The sequence below is a fragment of the Strongylocentrotus purpuratus genome, unplaced genomic scaffold, assembly GCF_000002235.5.
Source record: "Strongylocentrotus purpuratus isolate Spur 01 unplaced genomic scaffold, Spur_5.0 spur5_scaffold_14, whole genome shotgun sequence".
In the NCBI taxonomy this organism is placed as follows: domain Eukaryota; kingdom Metazoa; phylum Echinodermata; class Echinoidea; order Camarodonta; family Strongylocentrotidae; genus Strongylocentrotus; species Strongylocentrotus purpuratus.
The window spans coordinates 29,485,837-29,502,576 of NW_022145599.1; the positions used below are offsets into that span (position 1 = coordinate 29,485,837).

The following is a 16,740-nucleotide window of genomic DNA, read 5'->3' on the forward strand; positions in this document are numbered from 1 at the left end:
CGTTACCAAATAATGCTTACCCCCCAGAATATGATGAAAGGTAAAGAAAAGTATCTTTTCTTTCTGGGATAAAATCTGTGGCTATCTTTACAACTAAATACCCCCGCAAAATCATCCTAATACTGTAGACACACCCATATATATATATATATATATATATATATATACATAAACACTAGAATAAGGTTAATTAGTCAGAAAATTACTACCAACTCACAACAAGAAATTCAGTAATATTTCAGTTTCATTTCTACAATTCTACAAGTACAAGGAAGTACTCTATCTGCTCAATTACATTGAAGTCAGCCTGCAAGGGCAGATAAGAAAATTGTGTCAAAATGGCATGGAACCTTCAACAATAGATTCCCTGAACTTGAATATACATGTACATACATGTATATGCAGATAAACACTAGAATAAGCTTAATTGGTAAAATTTAAACAGCAACATATTAATAAACAGAATAGTGTACTTTGAATCAATAACAGTTTTTCTGTAATTCCTGAACAAGAAATTTTTATACATAATACTAGAATAAGGTTTAAGCTGGGGTATAGTTTTGGTAAGATTCAATAATATCAATTATATTGGTCTCTTATGAAACACTCCAACTCTAAAACAGCAAAGTGACCGTTACACCAATGTTTTACACGTTGAATCTTTGTGAAAATTTGAATTCGACCGTTAGACCAGATTTAGCGCCCTCTATCGGCACTGATATTATTTCCCTTAAGATAGGCCTTCCGAACAATTATTTCATAGATTTAGCTAATTTATGTTAGAAAGCTATATACGAAGATATTATCCTGAAACTTGCCTCCCCTGGGCCCTTCCATGCCTGTGAAGTTGTTTTATATCAAAAAGGAAAAAAAAGAGCTAATTTTCCGGGACCCCGACTTTTGATATAAGACATTTTTATCGTAATATTATACACATTTATAATGGTTTTTAGATCTCATATTTCAAGCGATATGTGTTTCATCATATAATCTTTCATTCTATCTCACAATAAATTCAAACTTTTAAAGTTTATATTTTAAGAATCACCAAAACTATACCCCAGCTTTAATTAGTCAGCAAATTACTACCAACTCATAACAAGAAATTCAGTAATATTTCAGTTTCATTTCTACAATTCTACAAGTACAAAGAAGTACTCTATCTGCTCAATTAAATTGAAGTCAGCCTGCAAGGGCAGATAAGAAAATTGTGTCAAAATGGCCTGGAACCTTCAACAATAGATTCCCTGAACTTGAATATTATATGCATATATACACTAGAATAAGCTTAATTGGTAAAATTTAAACAGCAACATATTAATAAACAGAATAGTGTACTTTGAATCAATAACAGTTTTCTGTAATTCCTGAACAAGCAATTTTTCATAATTATGCACACAGTGCTTAAATTTTCTGATCCGCCCTCACTCTACTGAATAAAGTGAAAAGTGAAATAATACCCAGGTAGCAAACCCCCAAAAAATGTTTTAGCTGCTGTAAAAGGATGGCCAGTGTAAATGTATTCAGAAGACGTCTGAACAACATCCAGGTGGCCAATTCTGAAATATGCTAGTGACAAAGGCCTAAAATATGATTTCATCATAGCTCATTTGCATAACACATGAATATTGTTTTTATACGTGGTTTTTTTTATCCCACTGATACAAATTGTTGGCAATTTTCTTTGATGAAGTTGCTCCATTGATGGAGTAGATTTATTTCAGTCACTCAGTGACATTTTCAATTTGTGACCACAGTATTTTCTATAATAATAATACGCTAAGGCTCCGCGGGGGGCGCGACGTCTCGGCGAGCCTTTGTATTCTATTGTTTTTTAATGAGATCGCCGACCGAAGTTGGTGCGGCTATCTCCTCCTGAACCCTCCCCTCGGGGTACCCGTGCCCGGTGCCATCGTCCGCGGGAGAGTCTACTCTAGCGAATTGGCTATACTCCGCCCGAGGTCCTCCTCCGTGTCGACGTCCAGGGCGAAAACAGACGCGACATGCATAATGCAGGATATGCGTGACGACAGAGATACCTCATGGATATGCAACATGACATCCGTAGACACACTACCGATGACCATCCACTCACATTAAGTTGCGTATTAAATGCTCTATGCAAAGGGCGGGATTACCGAGAGTAGAGCGTCTTGCTATAGGATGTGCTTTGTAGTAGCTAGGATGTGCTTTGCATGTAGTAGCTGCACAATTATACACGGGGCTTCCCGTCGACGTCCAAACTTAGAGACCTATTTCCATCATGATTGCCGCGATTTTTATATAGTTTTCGTGAATGGAGGTATGAAATCAAAGCTTATTTTGTGATTATGACGGTTAATGTATACTACATTTTTGATTATCATTTTCTAAAGGAAAGTTTTCACAAGAAAACCATTGGACTGACAGTTCATGTCGCAAGCTGCCTTCAGTCCTCACACATACAGTACTCACAGTGCAGTGTAACACCGGCACCGCGCACTGCAGGCGTCCGAAGCCTGCGGCGTCGGTGTTCGAGCTTTTTGTTACGCTGGAGTGTGTGTGAGTTAAGCTGAGCTGAGCTCGAGTCGAAGAGATTTGACACTTTGAAATTGTTATCTGTTGGTTTGCATCATTATTGCCGCGATTTCAATATAGTTTCGTGAATAGATTTACGAAACCTGAGCTTAGAATTAGTAAAAGTATTACTAATGTCTACGTTTTTAAACGACTGTCTGATTTTCTTGTGAAAATTTTACTTTGAAAAATGATTATCGAAATTCATGGTCAGAAATAATCACAATCTAGGGTCTATTAATTATGTTACAGTTCTTGCATCAAATCAATGCATGAAAACTTAGTTATTGAACTAGAAAAATGTTTTTTTTTTTTTAAATAGGCAATTATGAAGTATTAAGCCTGAAACCTTAGCCTACTAAACAAATCTCAACAAAGTGTAGACCTATCCTTTTATGAATTAATGAAAAAGTAGCCCCAGAAAAAAGAGCCCCCGAAAATTGAAAAAGTAGCCCCCGAAAATTTCCCAAAAATTGGAAATGATCGAGCCCCCGAAATGAAAAAAATTAATTTTTTGCCTGCGCCCCCCCCCTCTAGAATCCCGCGGATTTCCGCGGGTCCTGAGTTGAGCGTATATATAATATAGGCGTGGGGTCCACGGGTTTCAAGGGGCCATAAACCCCCAAAAGCTCGGGGGGTTACGTTCTTCAAAGTTGGGGGGGGGGGGGGGGGGAGAGATCAGATCGCGGCGAGTTGAGTGTATATACAATATAGGCGTGGGGTCCACGGGTTTCAAGGGGCCATAAACCCCCGAAAGCTCGGGGGGTTTAGGCGTTTAATTAGGGTCAGATGAGCATATTTTTAATACTTTATTTGTGACACTTGCGGGTCACTAATTGGCGTGGGGTCAATACGTAGAGTTGCGTAGTGTTGCGTACCAACTACGCTGGCCTACGTTACTATATGCTGAGGGACGGAAAGAGGTACGCAAGATGAACGAAAACAATTCAACATGTTTAATTTTTTTCGCGTAGTTTCGGCGTAGAAACTTGACGCAGAAAGTACGCCTTTTTACGCAACACTATGCTACATGACTACGCAACAGTACGCTACCCTACGCCAGATCGTCAAAGCAGTAAAAGCTTTCTACACAGTAAGCAACAATAAGCAAACCTGTACTCCAGCCTACGCATAACCTACGCAGGGACTATTTTCCCATTAATACGCAGCCTAATTTCTGCGTAGTCGGTACGCTACACTACGGAACTCTACGCAGTTCCAGTGGCTTAAAGAATAACTACAGGTACAGTTGGATCGTTTTTTTATTTTTATATAAGGCCAAATTAAAAAAAAAACATGTTTAGCGTCCTGTTTTTTCGAAAAATGGGAAGGAGGAGGCCCTTTTTTTTTCTTTCTTTCGTTCAAAAAGGCTGCTCCGTACATTTTCCCTGACATTCTGGCTATTTTTCAAGATGGCGGCCGACAATTTTTTTTTTCTTTTTTAAAATCAGAAATTCATTTTAGCAGTGCTTTTCATGTTTTTTTTCTTTCAAAAAATAAAAAAATAAAAATTAAAAAAAATTAAAAAAATAAATAAAAAATAGGAGGCGGCCCCAAAAAGGAAGCAGGCGGGGACGCTGTTTTTTCTTCTTTCAAAAAAAAATTTAAAAAAAATTTAAAAAAATAAACAATTACAAAAAATTTAAAAAAAAAAAAAAAAAAAAAAAATAATAATAATTAAAAAAAAAAAAAATAGGAGGCGGCCCCCTAAAAGGAAGCAGGCAGGGACGCTGTTTTTTTTTTCTTTCAGAAAAAAAAAAATTCAAAAAAATTTCAAAAAAAAAAAAATAGGAGGCGGCCCCCAAAAAGGAAACGGGCGGGGACGCTAAACATGTATATTTTTTTAATGGCCTGAATGGCAAATAAAGTTCTTGGTGGTTTTAATTTAGGCAGCCAGTGGCTTAAAGAATAACTACCGGTACAGTTGGATCGTTTTTTTTATTTTTATATAAGGCCAAATTAAAAAAAAAACATGTTTAGCTTCCTGTTTTTTCGAAAAATGGGAAGGAGGAGGCCCTTTTTTTTTCTTTTTATTTTCTTTCAAAATGGCCGCTCCGTACATTTTTCCTGACATTCAGGCTATTTTTCAAGATGGCGGCCGCCGTTTTCTTTTTTTCTTTTTTAAAATCAGAAATACATTTTAGCAGTGCTTAACATGTTTTTTTTCTTTCAAAAAAAAAAAAATAAATAAAAAAAAAAAAAAAAAAAAATAGGAGGCGGCCCCCAAAAAGGAAGCAGGCGGGGACGCTGTTTTTTTTTTCTTTCAAAAAAAAAAAAAAAAAAAAACTTTTCAAAAAATTTCAACAAAAAAAATAGGAGGCGGCCCCCAAAAAGGAAGCGGGCGGGGACGCTAAACATGTATATTTCTTAATGGCCTGAATGGCAAATAAAGTTCTTGGTGGTTTTAATTTAGACAGTCTCTATATATCTATTTACACCCCCGCCCCCCTCTAGATCCCGCGGATTTCCGCGGGTCCTGCTAGTCATTATATAATAACACAGCTCATTTGCATATTTATTTCTTTTCTTCATATTTTGTATCAAAGACATAGGCCCTACTTATTTCATAGCTATTGTTATTTATCTTGGGTATCTTTGCATGCTGAATCTGCTGGTGATATTAAAACTGAAATTTTCCCTCGATTTCCCTCTAATATTTAAACAGCAACATATTAATAAACAGAATAGTGTACTTTGAATCAATAACAGTTTTCTGTAATTCCTGAACAAGAAATTTTTCATAATTATGCACACGGTGCCTAACCTATCTGATCCGCCCTCACTCTACTGTACAAAGCGAAAAGTGAAATAAGCACAGCACAACTTTCACAGTCTGTGCTCCTTTTGAGCCATCAGTTCTAATTCTGTTCACTTTATGATGGGGGGGGGGGGGGGTGGAGTTATAAAAAAAAAAAATAGATAATGATTAAAAAACGACCTACACCCTGCCTCATATGTATTTCTTGAAACAAACATTGCGAGCGCGAAACGCGAGCAGATTTTATTTTTTCATTAATAAAACAGGGAATTTTAAGGGCTTTCAAAATCCTCATAAACGGGATCCAAATTAATTGATATGTATTTCCTGAAACAAATAATGCGAAATGCAGAAATATTTTCATATGAGTGACAGGAAAAAAGGGCATTTTAAGCGCTTTTTAAAATCCGTTATGTCCTGAAACGAATAATGCGAGCGCTAGGCGCGAGCTGATTTTTTTCTCTTCATTCGTTAGGCCTATGCGTCGGGCAAAAGAAAATGATTTTCTTCAGCTCTTTTTGATTCTTAATAGTAATTCCGACGCAAATTAAATGATTCCAATAATTGCAATTTTGTTTTCCATCTTTTTCATCTACATGCTCGCACCCAATCCACTTGCCTCTAAGTCCATGTTTCTTGCGAAACGCTAAGTCCTCTTCTGTGTTGTAGAGCAAGTTGCACGTTTTGCAACGATTAATTAGCTTTGCAGTACCTTCCATCATGGAAATCCCTAAAAAGTGTATCATCACTTGGTTCGTATTCCATAACTAGTTACAACAATTCTGTCTTTTCAAGTAATAGCTTGATAAGTTGCTTGATGGGAAAATATTGAAATGTAACTTTCTTTCTAACTTGCATCACATTACCAGTGGACTTGTTATTCCTTGGGTAGTATGCTATACCTAGTGTCCGCTGTTGTGGTGGTAGAAAGGCATTTGACTTTTTAAAATATTCCTTCTGTTTATACTCAGTCATGAGATTTTTGTACGGTTGTGATACACTTTCAATATCACTCATGAGCTGCAAGAGTTGTTCATCCTCAGGTAGAATCCCTTTAGCAGCAGCAAATTCTGCAGTTTTAGCCTTCACGAATAATGTAATGTCTTCTATAAGGTCTGCAGAGGTTTGCACAGATTTGGTCACTGTTGAATGTGGCACACTACTACTAGCAAGTAGGCCTGCTATGGTCATGGCTGCTCTCCTTTCTACTTCCTCTTCACCAAAATCATCCCATAGATCTACATCAAAGTCATCTTCAGGGCCACCTTCAAAGTAATCTGCAGCTGCTTCAATATTTCCTTCGTTTGCGTTTACCAGATCTTCATTGACGGCATTCGGTTGGACATTTCGTACTGGTACCGCATTGATATTTTCTTGATACATAGAATGTACCGATTTAAGATGTCGTTTGTAGGTTTGAGTTCGATGGCTGAATGTTCTATTGCAGTTGTTTTGTCCACAAACGATTGACTCGGTTAGAATACCACCAATTACAATGTTGTGAATGCTTTGTAAATGCCATACAAGTTTGCGTTCACCCCCAGGAACCAGCTGGCCACATTTAGGACATGTATAGGCCATGGCGTATTTTAATGCGATTTAATATTAGTGAAGTTCAGAATACCTGTAATTCTGTTAGTTTCTTCAACAGTCTGACACGTGGTCCTAGAGGTTTTATCAGTTCTTTTAACATTTCTTGGTCCAAGCACAAGAAGGCCTCTTCATTCACCTCATTTTCTCTAAAAAGAAAAAAGAAAATTATTCAAAAATTAAATCATTATATTCTATGATTACAGATGATAAATTCATCATCTAACGATATCCATTACCCACAATTCCTATCAAAACACGCAAATAACATTAAAATCAAGAATATCTCCCAGTCTCCCAGATCTCCCAGTCCCACAATCCCAAAATTCAAAATGGCAGATGGCGAAACAAAATGACGATCGCTCAAACCTAGTTATTGGATAACTCTCTGATCCTTTTTTGATAATTATTGACATCTAGACATAGACATGGGCATTTCCATGTTAAGTGGGTACTTCTGTGATGTAAATATGGTCAAAATTGTTTTCACCCCTAGAGCAATCAAATTTCTCCCTTTGCTTGTCCAATATCTATATTCTATATATTTATGAGGGAAAAGATAAGTGTGATTTCATGTTAACTTTGCAGAGGTCGTAAAGTAGGACATGTATTGGGGGGAACGTATGTAACATTGGACAGAAATTTGTAACTTAAATTACCTCTGATTTATTATTTGCTCAATATATAAATGCAATGTTCATTCATGTGAGTTAAGTATCAATAAAACATCAATTTAACAATCATCTCAGAATTTGCTTCTTTTTAAAAAAAATTTTATAGCTTTTTTTGTGAATCAGAAAAACAAATATTTAAGGAATGTTTGCAATGTATCATGTATTATTGAATGAATAAATCTTTCACACATGTTTTAATGGTGCGTACTCTATTAATTTGGTGTCACTGTGTACTGGATGTTGATGCTATGTTCATATATTCCAGGATAAAATAAAATCTAGAAGTTATAATTGTTGATGCATGTTGGAACCAATTAATAAGAATAGGGAACGTATGTAACGGTTGGACAGAACAGGCATCTAAACGTTTGTTTGAATTCTGTTTTGGGACACATATTTCATAATCAATATATTCATAAGCGTTGCATAGGTTAAAATGTTTCATTGTATTGATCATTTTAAATTGTGGAGAATAAGTGAAATGTGAATGGTCTTTAATTATTAAGTATAATGAAATCAATGAATTTGCCAACTGATATACGGTTTGAAAATCTGTAAAATAGATTAATTGATAGTTTTGAAATCTTATCTCACCTCTCATTAATCTTTTGACCAACTGCAAAAGCAAGCAACAAACTTCAGTGTACAACTTAAATTGTCCATGGATGAACCATTTATATAAATTTATACAATTATACACCTGAATTGCAAATTCAAATTTAAAAATGATAAGATAGTAACTATAGTCACATGGAAAGAAGTTGGCACAATATAGAATAAAAGGCAAACACTAATCATTTCATTTCATTGAAATTTCACAAAACCTTATATACAAATTTAAAAGTAGTCTAGGTCTTTAATAGTCAGTAGCCAAAATGTGTCTCGGACACAGAGCCCAATAATAACAGACTGTTAAACAATTGAGCATGCATTTCACTACATGTAAGCATTAGCTTGTAATCAATTCCCATCAAGACTGGGAAAGTAGTTGACACAATATAGAATAAAAGGCAAACACTATTCATTGATATTTCACAAACATCATGTCGTTAATTACAAATTGTCTATACAGGATTTGTATCAACGAAAAAAATACACGGTGGCGACGGGCGATTCGCCCCCTAAACCTCTGAAATCGCCACGGTAAAAATCAAGACGAGGGCGAAAAAAAATCAATATATCTTGAAAAATCGCCCCCGCCATAAATTGATATTCCCTATGAATTAATAAACCAATTTATTGATGTGTCTGAGTGAAATCTCCGTTCCAACTACCAACTCCAAAACTAGAAACTTCCATCAACATTTTAAAAGTTTTGTGAGTTGCAGCGGATCGGCGGTCGTACCTACTGTAGCTAGATCTACAGCGATATCCGCCTGCCTGCGCCTAAGCTCCCGGCGGCCGGACAGGCCACCGGCCCCGATGTAGTTTCGTGCACAGCATGAATGCATACGCAGTTCGCACACGTTCACAATACACAGAAACGTACTAGCTCGCGCTCAGCTCCAGCGCGCGCCCGCACGCTCCTTGTATGAAGCAAATAAGTATTTGCGAGTGACGAGAGCTCAACTGCTAGCGACCAAATTGGTACGTAATATGTTTATTTAGTCTTTTTTCTGGCCCTAATTTTTATCATGGACAATGCAATCCCATTAAAAAAAATGTTATTCCGTCTAAAATTGTGTTATTTATAAGTTAAAACCATTAAATGCGAGTATATTTTTACTGTTGTCCCACATACTGATATATTTGTAATAACGAAACGTGCAAAATCAATGCCGGATTTTTTCCTGTAAAATCGGTATAAAGCAAGTTTCGTACACAGAAATTGAATTTTGTTATAAAAAAACCGTAAATAAATATATAAAGGATGTTCCTACTCCTCAGAATCTTTCTTACAACTGTTTAATTAAATTAAATTATTTATATTCGATCGATGCCAGGCCAATTGTCATGAGTGATGATGACATCAATTTCTGTCTACGAAATGAAACTAGCTTTGGCTTGGCCTTTAGAATTAGAGTCTATAAAAAAAAAATAAGGCCATGATTTTGCATGTTTCGGCATAACAAATAGACCCTACATCGGTATGTGGGACAACAGTAAAAATATTTACTCACATTTAATGGTTATAAATGGTCTAAATAACACAATTTTAAAGGGAGTTGGTCTACATTTTTTTTTAATGGGATTGCATTGTCCATGATAACAATTAAATTTGGGACAGAAAAAAAGACTAAATAACATATTACCTACCAATTTGGTTGCTAGTAGTATGATGGCTAAGGAAAAACACAACTTGTTACAGCTTACAATATGGCTTTAAGGAAGTAGCCCCTTGGTTTTTTTTAGGCAATGGGGAAAAGTAGCCCCCATAAAAAAATTAATTCCTAGCCCGCGTGTCAGTGATAATATTTTCTTAGGATATGAAAAACGAACAGTTAAACAAAACACTCCTTTTGACAAGTTTTAGTTACATGTATATGTAAATCATAAAGCCACACGTTTAACACAAAGTGAATAAATCATGGGTATCTGAATGTCTGCAATACTCTACATGACATATGTACGCTACAATTGTATCTATATTTGCCTTTGCTTGGAATTTAATTAGGTAAAACCGCGTTTAAAAAAAATACAACCTTTAAAAAAAAAAAGCCCCCCTGAGCTCCAAAATAGCCACCGCAAAATAATTAAGGGGGGCTATTTTTTTAAGGGAAAATCTGAAAAGAGCCCTCGTAAAAAAAAAAGTAATTTTTTGGTTGATTTGTATGCTTTTATTCTAGAGTTCTTTTATCTGCTAACTACAATGTGTATGATATTTACCTTTTATATTTCTTCATTTTTCATAAATGCTCTATTTAATTCTATTTTTGCTCAAAATTATGATCATTCATTTCAAGTAAGTTCAAATCAAATACATGTATTTATAACAATCATTTTGATGTAATTCAGATCTGAAATTCAAAAAAGATTTGACACTGCATACTCAATGGGTTATTTTGCATATTATAATGCATCAATTCAATTGAGCATTCATTAAATATTTTCAGTAAATAATTGTGTCTTTGTGCCAATTTTCCATGAATTTTATTTGTTTTCATAACACACAAGTCTATTGAGGTGATTAAAACCTTACTGAAGTACAACGTGAGAACAATAAATTAGCACGATCCAGCCATTTAATCATGTCTCCTTTTTAACATCAATACACGCAGTTCTAGGTTTTCCTCTTACACGAGAGTCAGAGAATATTGTAAGGATTTTAAAACCGATGGTTTGGGACGATATCGGGTGTGCTGGACTTTACACAAGTTCTCTGAAGAAGTTGGAATGACTCGATTCATTATTAACCAATCTATGAGTAATAAGACATTCATAAATTGTATGGAGCAAGTCATGATTCTGGGGAGAGTTCTGCAAAGGTGAAAAATTGTAATCTAGTGCAGCTGATGTCTTCCCGAAGGACAGGGTTAGGCATTTTCTTCACTATCTGTTTTCTACATTCCCGAGACACATCCTCACGTGCTGGCCATATAAATAGCCCCGGATGAGACTCCGACTTGGCCATGTACTTGATGACAAGATCTTCTCCCACAACATCTTTCACCTGAAATCAAAAGAATTAAAGATGAAAAAAATCGTGAGTTTAAAATCCATTGTGCTAATTCAAATTTAAATGTATTTGTATTTTTTTTCTTTTTTGACTTGTTCAGATTTTCTCACGTTAATAGTAATCATGCACATTTTCACTCCAAACAGATAGATATTTCCTGGTTTTGAAACATGAAGGCATTAAATGATTAACAGAAGGATTGTAAAGTATCAATGCAATGATATGACTCAGGTAATGTAGATGCAATATTTTGTATAATTTAGTGTAGGCTCAATAATGAAATAATTCTTGTGTATAAAATGTCATCCATTGAAAAGTAAAATAATTTATTGTGCAGGTTATTCCAATGTTAAATAAATTCCTCAACAATCCTCTTAACAAGAAATTTGTAATGATTTTCGTATTACATTTATTTCACAGCTAAGCATAAAAATAATTTGCAAGTAAATGAAACCATACAAACTTACTTCTCCAACGTATTCCAGAATTTTTCCACGTTTGCCGACTGATATATTGATCAATACAAAGTCTCCACATTGGTACTCATCGGCTGCTTGGTGAACATCTGCCACTGGTCTGTCGGCGGTGATCTCCACATCATTCTGGGTATCATCTCCAGTTGGTCTGGTGGTCATCACATCATTCTGGGTATCATCTGCAGCTGGTCTGGTGGTCATCACATCATTCTGGGTATCATCTGCAGCTGGTCTGGTGGTCATCACATCATTCTGGGTATCATCTGCAGCTGGTCTGGTGGTCATCACATCATTCTGGGTATCATCTGCAGCCGGTCTGGGGGTCATCACATCATTCCGGGTATCATCTGCAGCTGGTCTGGTGGTGATAATAATAATAAATATAACAATAATAATAAGAAGAAGAAGAAGAGGAAGAAGAAGAAGAAGAATATTGAAGATTTATAACATGCACTCCCCACCATAAAGGTGCCCGAGGTGCTTGACAACAGCATCATTTGAACATTATAATAATAATAATCATAACTCTGTATTTACAAAGCTCTTAATAAACAATGAATTTCAAAATATTATATACGTCTGAGTCTTACTTTACCAATTTAGAAGTGTAAAGAAAATTTCTTTAAGAAATATTGCTTACGCATTCTGGGTATCATCTCCAGTTGGTCTGGTGGTCATCACATCATTCTGGGTATCATCTGCAGCTGGTCTGGGGGTCATCACATCATTCTGGGAATCATCGGCAGCTGGCCTGGTGGTGATAATAATAATAATGATAATAATACTAATAATAATAATAATAAGAAGAAGAATATTGAAGATTTATAACATGCACTGCCCAACATAAAGGTGCTCGAGGTGCTTGACAACAGCATTATTTGAACAGTATAATAAAAACAAATAATAATAATAATAACTCTGTATTTATAAAGCTCTTAATAAACAATGAATTTCAAATTATCAAATACGTCCGAGTCCTACTTTACCAATTTAGGAGTGTAAAGAAATATTGCTTACACATTCTGGGGATCATCTGCCATTGGCCTGGTGGTGATCTCCATATCATTCCCTCTGATGGTGACGTCAACTTGGATTCTCTGTGCGGATAGAGGTTCATCAGTGTTCACACCTGTCGATATTCTGTTGATCTTTTTCTGCACCCAGGTGTCGACTATACCTGCATTCAGGCAGGCATCTTCATTGGAATCTGTACAGTTCTTGCAGAAGCAAGACAGCCTTCTAGTGTTTACTACATATGGCTCAACACCTGCCACAGCATGAATTCCCCGTATTCCGGGTACAGTTTTGACATCTACTCGTGAAGATCTCTCTCTGCAGATGTCTCCAACCTTACAAAGCACAAATGTCCTTCTTGAGTGAGCACATACGCCGTTTTCAGTCGGGCCCTTGGTCAGTCTTTCTTTGCAGAAGTCAAAGAATGTCTGTGCATCTGTCACGGCTGCAGAATTGGCTCTTATAGCCCGAGTAACATAGTTCTTTACGACTCCGCCCTCCCCATCACACGGATTCTTTCCATGCCGGCTCCCAAAGTAGTGCCTTTCTACTGACGCAAATGGTAAGTCTGTTGATCCGAACGATATGTCAACTAGGGGCGTGCGAGATTTATATTGTGCAGCACAGCCATCCGAGAACATAATTAGGCGGGTCGCGTCGGGAGCTCTTTGGTGAAGGTGATCAGCCAGCGCACATACAAAGTGGTTGACTGCATGATGGTCATGCTTATTGTCTTCAGTCAGAAAGTTCACCGCCTCGCGCACTGGTGTGTTGTTATCGCACTCATTGTTTTGACACCTGTAGTATGTGACTACCGGGTGAATGGTTACCTGTGCCTGGTACCAATGAGCACTTTGGACCTCTCTTTGGATTGAGCATGTGTAGTTCTCGGCGAAGTCCATGACAGTAACAACCGATGATGGAGGTGGACAAGTACTTGCAGTTGTAAATTGCTTCTGTTGCCATTTGGCTTGAAATAGGTGATTGGGATATGAAGCTAACTCTGTCTTTATTTCTTCAACCAGTTCATGCAGGTTCCCACATTTGTCAGTTAGGACAACTCTTTTTTTCCCCGGAGCGTATTCAATGGAGCACCACTTTTTCCATGTTATGGATTTTTCACTGCTGACTTGAAGCAGGGGAGCCAGGGCATTGTCAATCTCCTGTACGCCACACTTGGAGCACTTCCGGTCAATACACTTGAGCCTTTCTTCTGAAGGTGTTGTACAGAGCGTCATGTCTGATAGGTCATAACGACTTGGAATTTGTTTTAGACCTTTCTGTTTGCGTTCTCGATTTAGGGACTGAAGTTTTAGGTCAATGTTTGTACATACTTCGCAGAGGCACTGCTCAAGTCTTGCTTTGTGTTGCAGGAGGATGTTCCGTGGTCTCATCTTTGCGAAAGCTGATTTCCCAATCTTAATGCCATGCTCCTCACAGAATGTCTTACGAGTAAATTCCATGGAGTTCTGGAGAACATATCTCGGCTGCCCATCTTTCCTTACTGATTTTCTATTTGGTATGCAGGTAGAAGTTTCTACACGTTTCAGGAATGAGTGTACTGATGCCTGAGTGTCACTGCTTGTCGCATCTGATCTCTTCTTTCTCTTTTGAACATTCAACCCTAATCTCCTCATTTTGCTATATTTCAAAATTATTCGTTCTGAAATGCCAAGATATTTTCTGATCTTCTTCCGAAGACCATATTTCAGATCAAGATAAGTATTTAGGTCCCAGATGAATGACTTGCGCCTACATTGACGAGATGAAGATAATGTAGATTTTACACAGTTGAGAACATTCTCCATGTCTTTTGCGTTTGCTTCGACAGCTTTTTCTTCAGCTCTTCTTTCAGCATTCAGCCTCAACATCTTTGCTTTTTCTTCTTTCTTCAGTTTTACCTCTCTCTTATGTGCAACATCACGTTCCCGAACACGTCGCTTCTTCTGTGCTGACATCCGCAACCGGTATCGTCTCTTTTGTTCTCTCCACAGTTCTCTCCTCCTTCCTCTTTTCTGGTCACTCAAGCGGGTCCGAGGAGTGGTAAGTGAAGGTGCAGGTGTGCTGGACATGTTTCTATCATGTTTACTTTCCCTCAGCTTTTTCATTCTTAATATTGATTTTTCATTCAATTGTTTCCGCTTTTCAGCAGTCAGATTCTTCCGATATTGTCGTTGGCGTGCAGCTTCCTTGGCACAAAAAGCTGCATATGCAGAGGGATCTTCCTTTAATTTTGCTCGTTTCTTCCTCATCCTCTCTGCAGCGTTAGATTTTGATGTATCAGCTGTTGGTGATGGGGGTCGAGTTGGCGAACGAAGCTTTACAGTTAATGTCATGTTTGCTTGCACAAGTATTGGTACACTGTGATATGAAGTCTTCTACCTTTCTCTGGCAGCTGAAATGAAGAACAATACATGTGGATTGGCAGATTAAATATCTATTGCAAATAAAAGTGTCTCATTTAAAAAAGGTGATGTTTCAACCCTTAAAATTGCTACTTGTGAAACATTATTTACTCCAATTTCCCCAAGAAATATTGACTTGATACTGTTACAATTAATTATTATTCCAAATGATTTTTTTCTGTAGACTTCACTCAGCTGGAGAAAAATGAAATCATATATTCTGGGGCTGATTAATGTTTCAAAGTGAATTAATTCATGTAATTATTCTAATTGAGATAAAACTTAATTGTGTACAACAAAACACTCTTGTATGCTGTAAATTATTTAACAGTAATATCCTTCTTCAACCATAACAACAATGCGACCTTTTGAAGAAAACACAATTTATTGAAGATAACCAACATTAAGTAATCAAGCAAGCTGTTGGTAAGTATAAATTTGTTTTTGTTTGTTCTTGATTTAGGCAACTGCAGTTGCTTTTTTTGCGTGAGCTAAATTGGGTTGCGGTTGCACCTATTGAAAATGCGAGATCGGCGAGAGTTACCAGTGTTGCATACATGAAAAGCTACATATGGGACTGTAATGTAATAATATCACTACACGTTAAAATTTAGCACTAGCAGACCACTAGCTAGACAAGAAGAGGAAAATATAATCGTACACCACTAAAGTTACACATGACTCATTTTCGGAAACATGATCTTTTACTGTATTTCAAAAAGATTTTGAATAACAAATACGTACCATTCCACGATTTTCAAAGCCTAGATCTAATCTAATGTTGAGTTGATACTCCAATGATTACAATCGGATGTCGTCTGCTGCTCACGAAACCCCGCGAAAAAACGTACGTAAATAAGACCGAATAGCATTTCTGTCCATCGTGCGTACGTCCGACACGTACGTAAATAGGACAGAAAACATGTTCTGTCATACGTGCGTACGTGTCGTTCTAACTACCAGCAACCGTGAACGTACGCACAAACTGGACAGAAGTTATATAGAGCTACACGGCCCCGCGATTGTAGAAGTCAGCGCATGGATTGCAAGTACAATCAAACGTTGCAGTGCCTTGGTTCACTTGACTGATACGTGGATTATCCATGCGTCATATTCGCGGACGCCACGGTCCGTTTTTTTAGTTGTTACGTACGTTCGTGAGTTGGACCGAATATTGCACTCCAAATTTTGAATAGATTTTATCTCTATTTGCGTTTATTTTGACGATTTTTTTCTTGGTCTACATTTCAACCTTCATCAAAAGAGTTGCAAAGCACATAAAACTGTTGGGTGACACAACTAATAATTGTGGGAAAATTCACTCTGAACGTACGTAACACAGGTGGACAGAATCTCTCATTCAGCCAATGTAATTTTCAACTCTCTCACTCTCTCTCTTTAAAGCTCAATCGCCGTAACTATGATCAATGCCGTAATCCACCCGCATCAAAATCTCTTTTCAAAACATGAAACATCAATTTCTTTTTAGAATTTTTATTTGCATCACCCTCAAAATCACACCACTCAACATTTACTGATTGTACTTTGGAATTTTTAATAATAATCATTAAAGAAAAGAGGACAACACAACCAAATGACATTATTAGTGCATGGAATTGTCTTTTTTATTTCTTTATACCATCAACAATGA

At 36.8% G+C, this 16,740-nt stretch overlaps 1 protein-coding gene across 2 annotated transcripts; it reads right to left on the bottom strand.

Moving 5' to 3' along the window:
* Positions 1–10,517: 10,517 nt before the first annotated feature.
* Positions 10,518–15,901, bottom strand: LOC105440843. 2 transcript variants are annotated; one of them, XM_030984670.1, is made up of 5 exons: positions 15,834–15,901; positions 12,688–15,602; positions 12,311–12,421; positions 11,662–12,028; positions 10,518–11,188 (listed from the first exon to the last, which is right to left on the bottom strand). In XM_030984670.1, the coding sequence occupies exons 2-5, from the start codon at positions 15,018–15,020 to the stop codon at positions 10,976–10,978; spliced, it is 3,024 nt and encodes a 1,007-aa protein (XP_030840530.1). In that variant the 5' UTR covers positions 15,021–15,602; positions 15,834–15,901; the 3' UTR covers positions 10,518–10,975. The 2 variants fall into 2 exon arrangements, with proteins under 2 accessions (XP_030840530.1, XP_030840531.1); XM_030984671.1 differs by having other exon boundaries at positions 12,688–15,079; positions 15,834–15,894.
* Between the last annotated feature and the right edge of the window lie 839 nt (positions 15,902–16,740).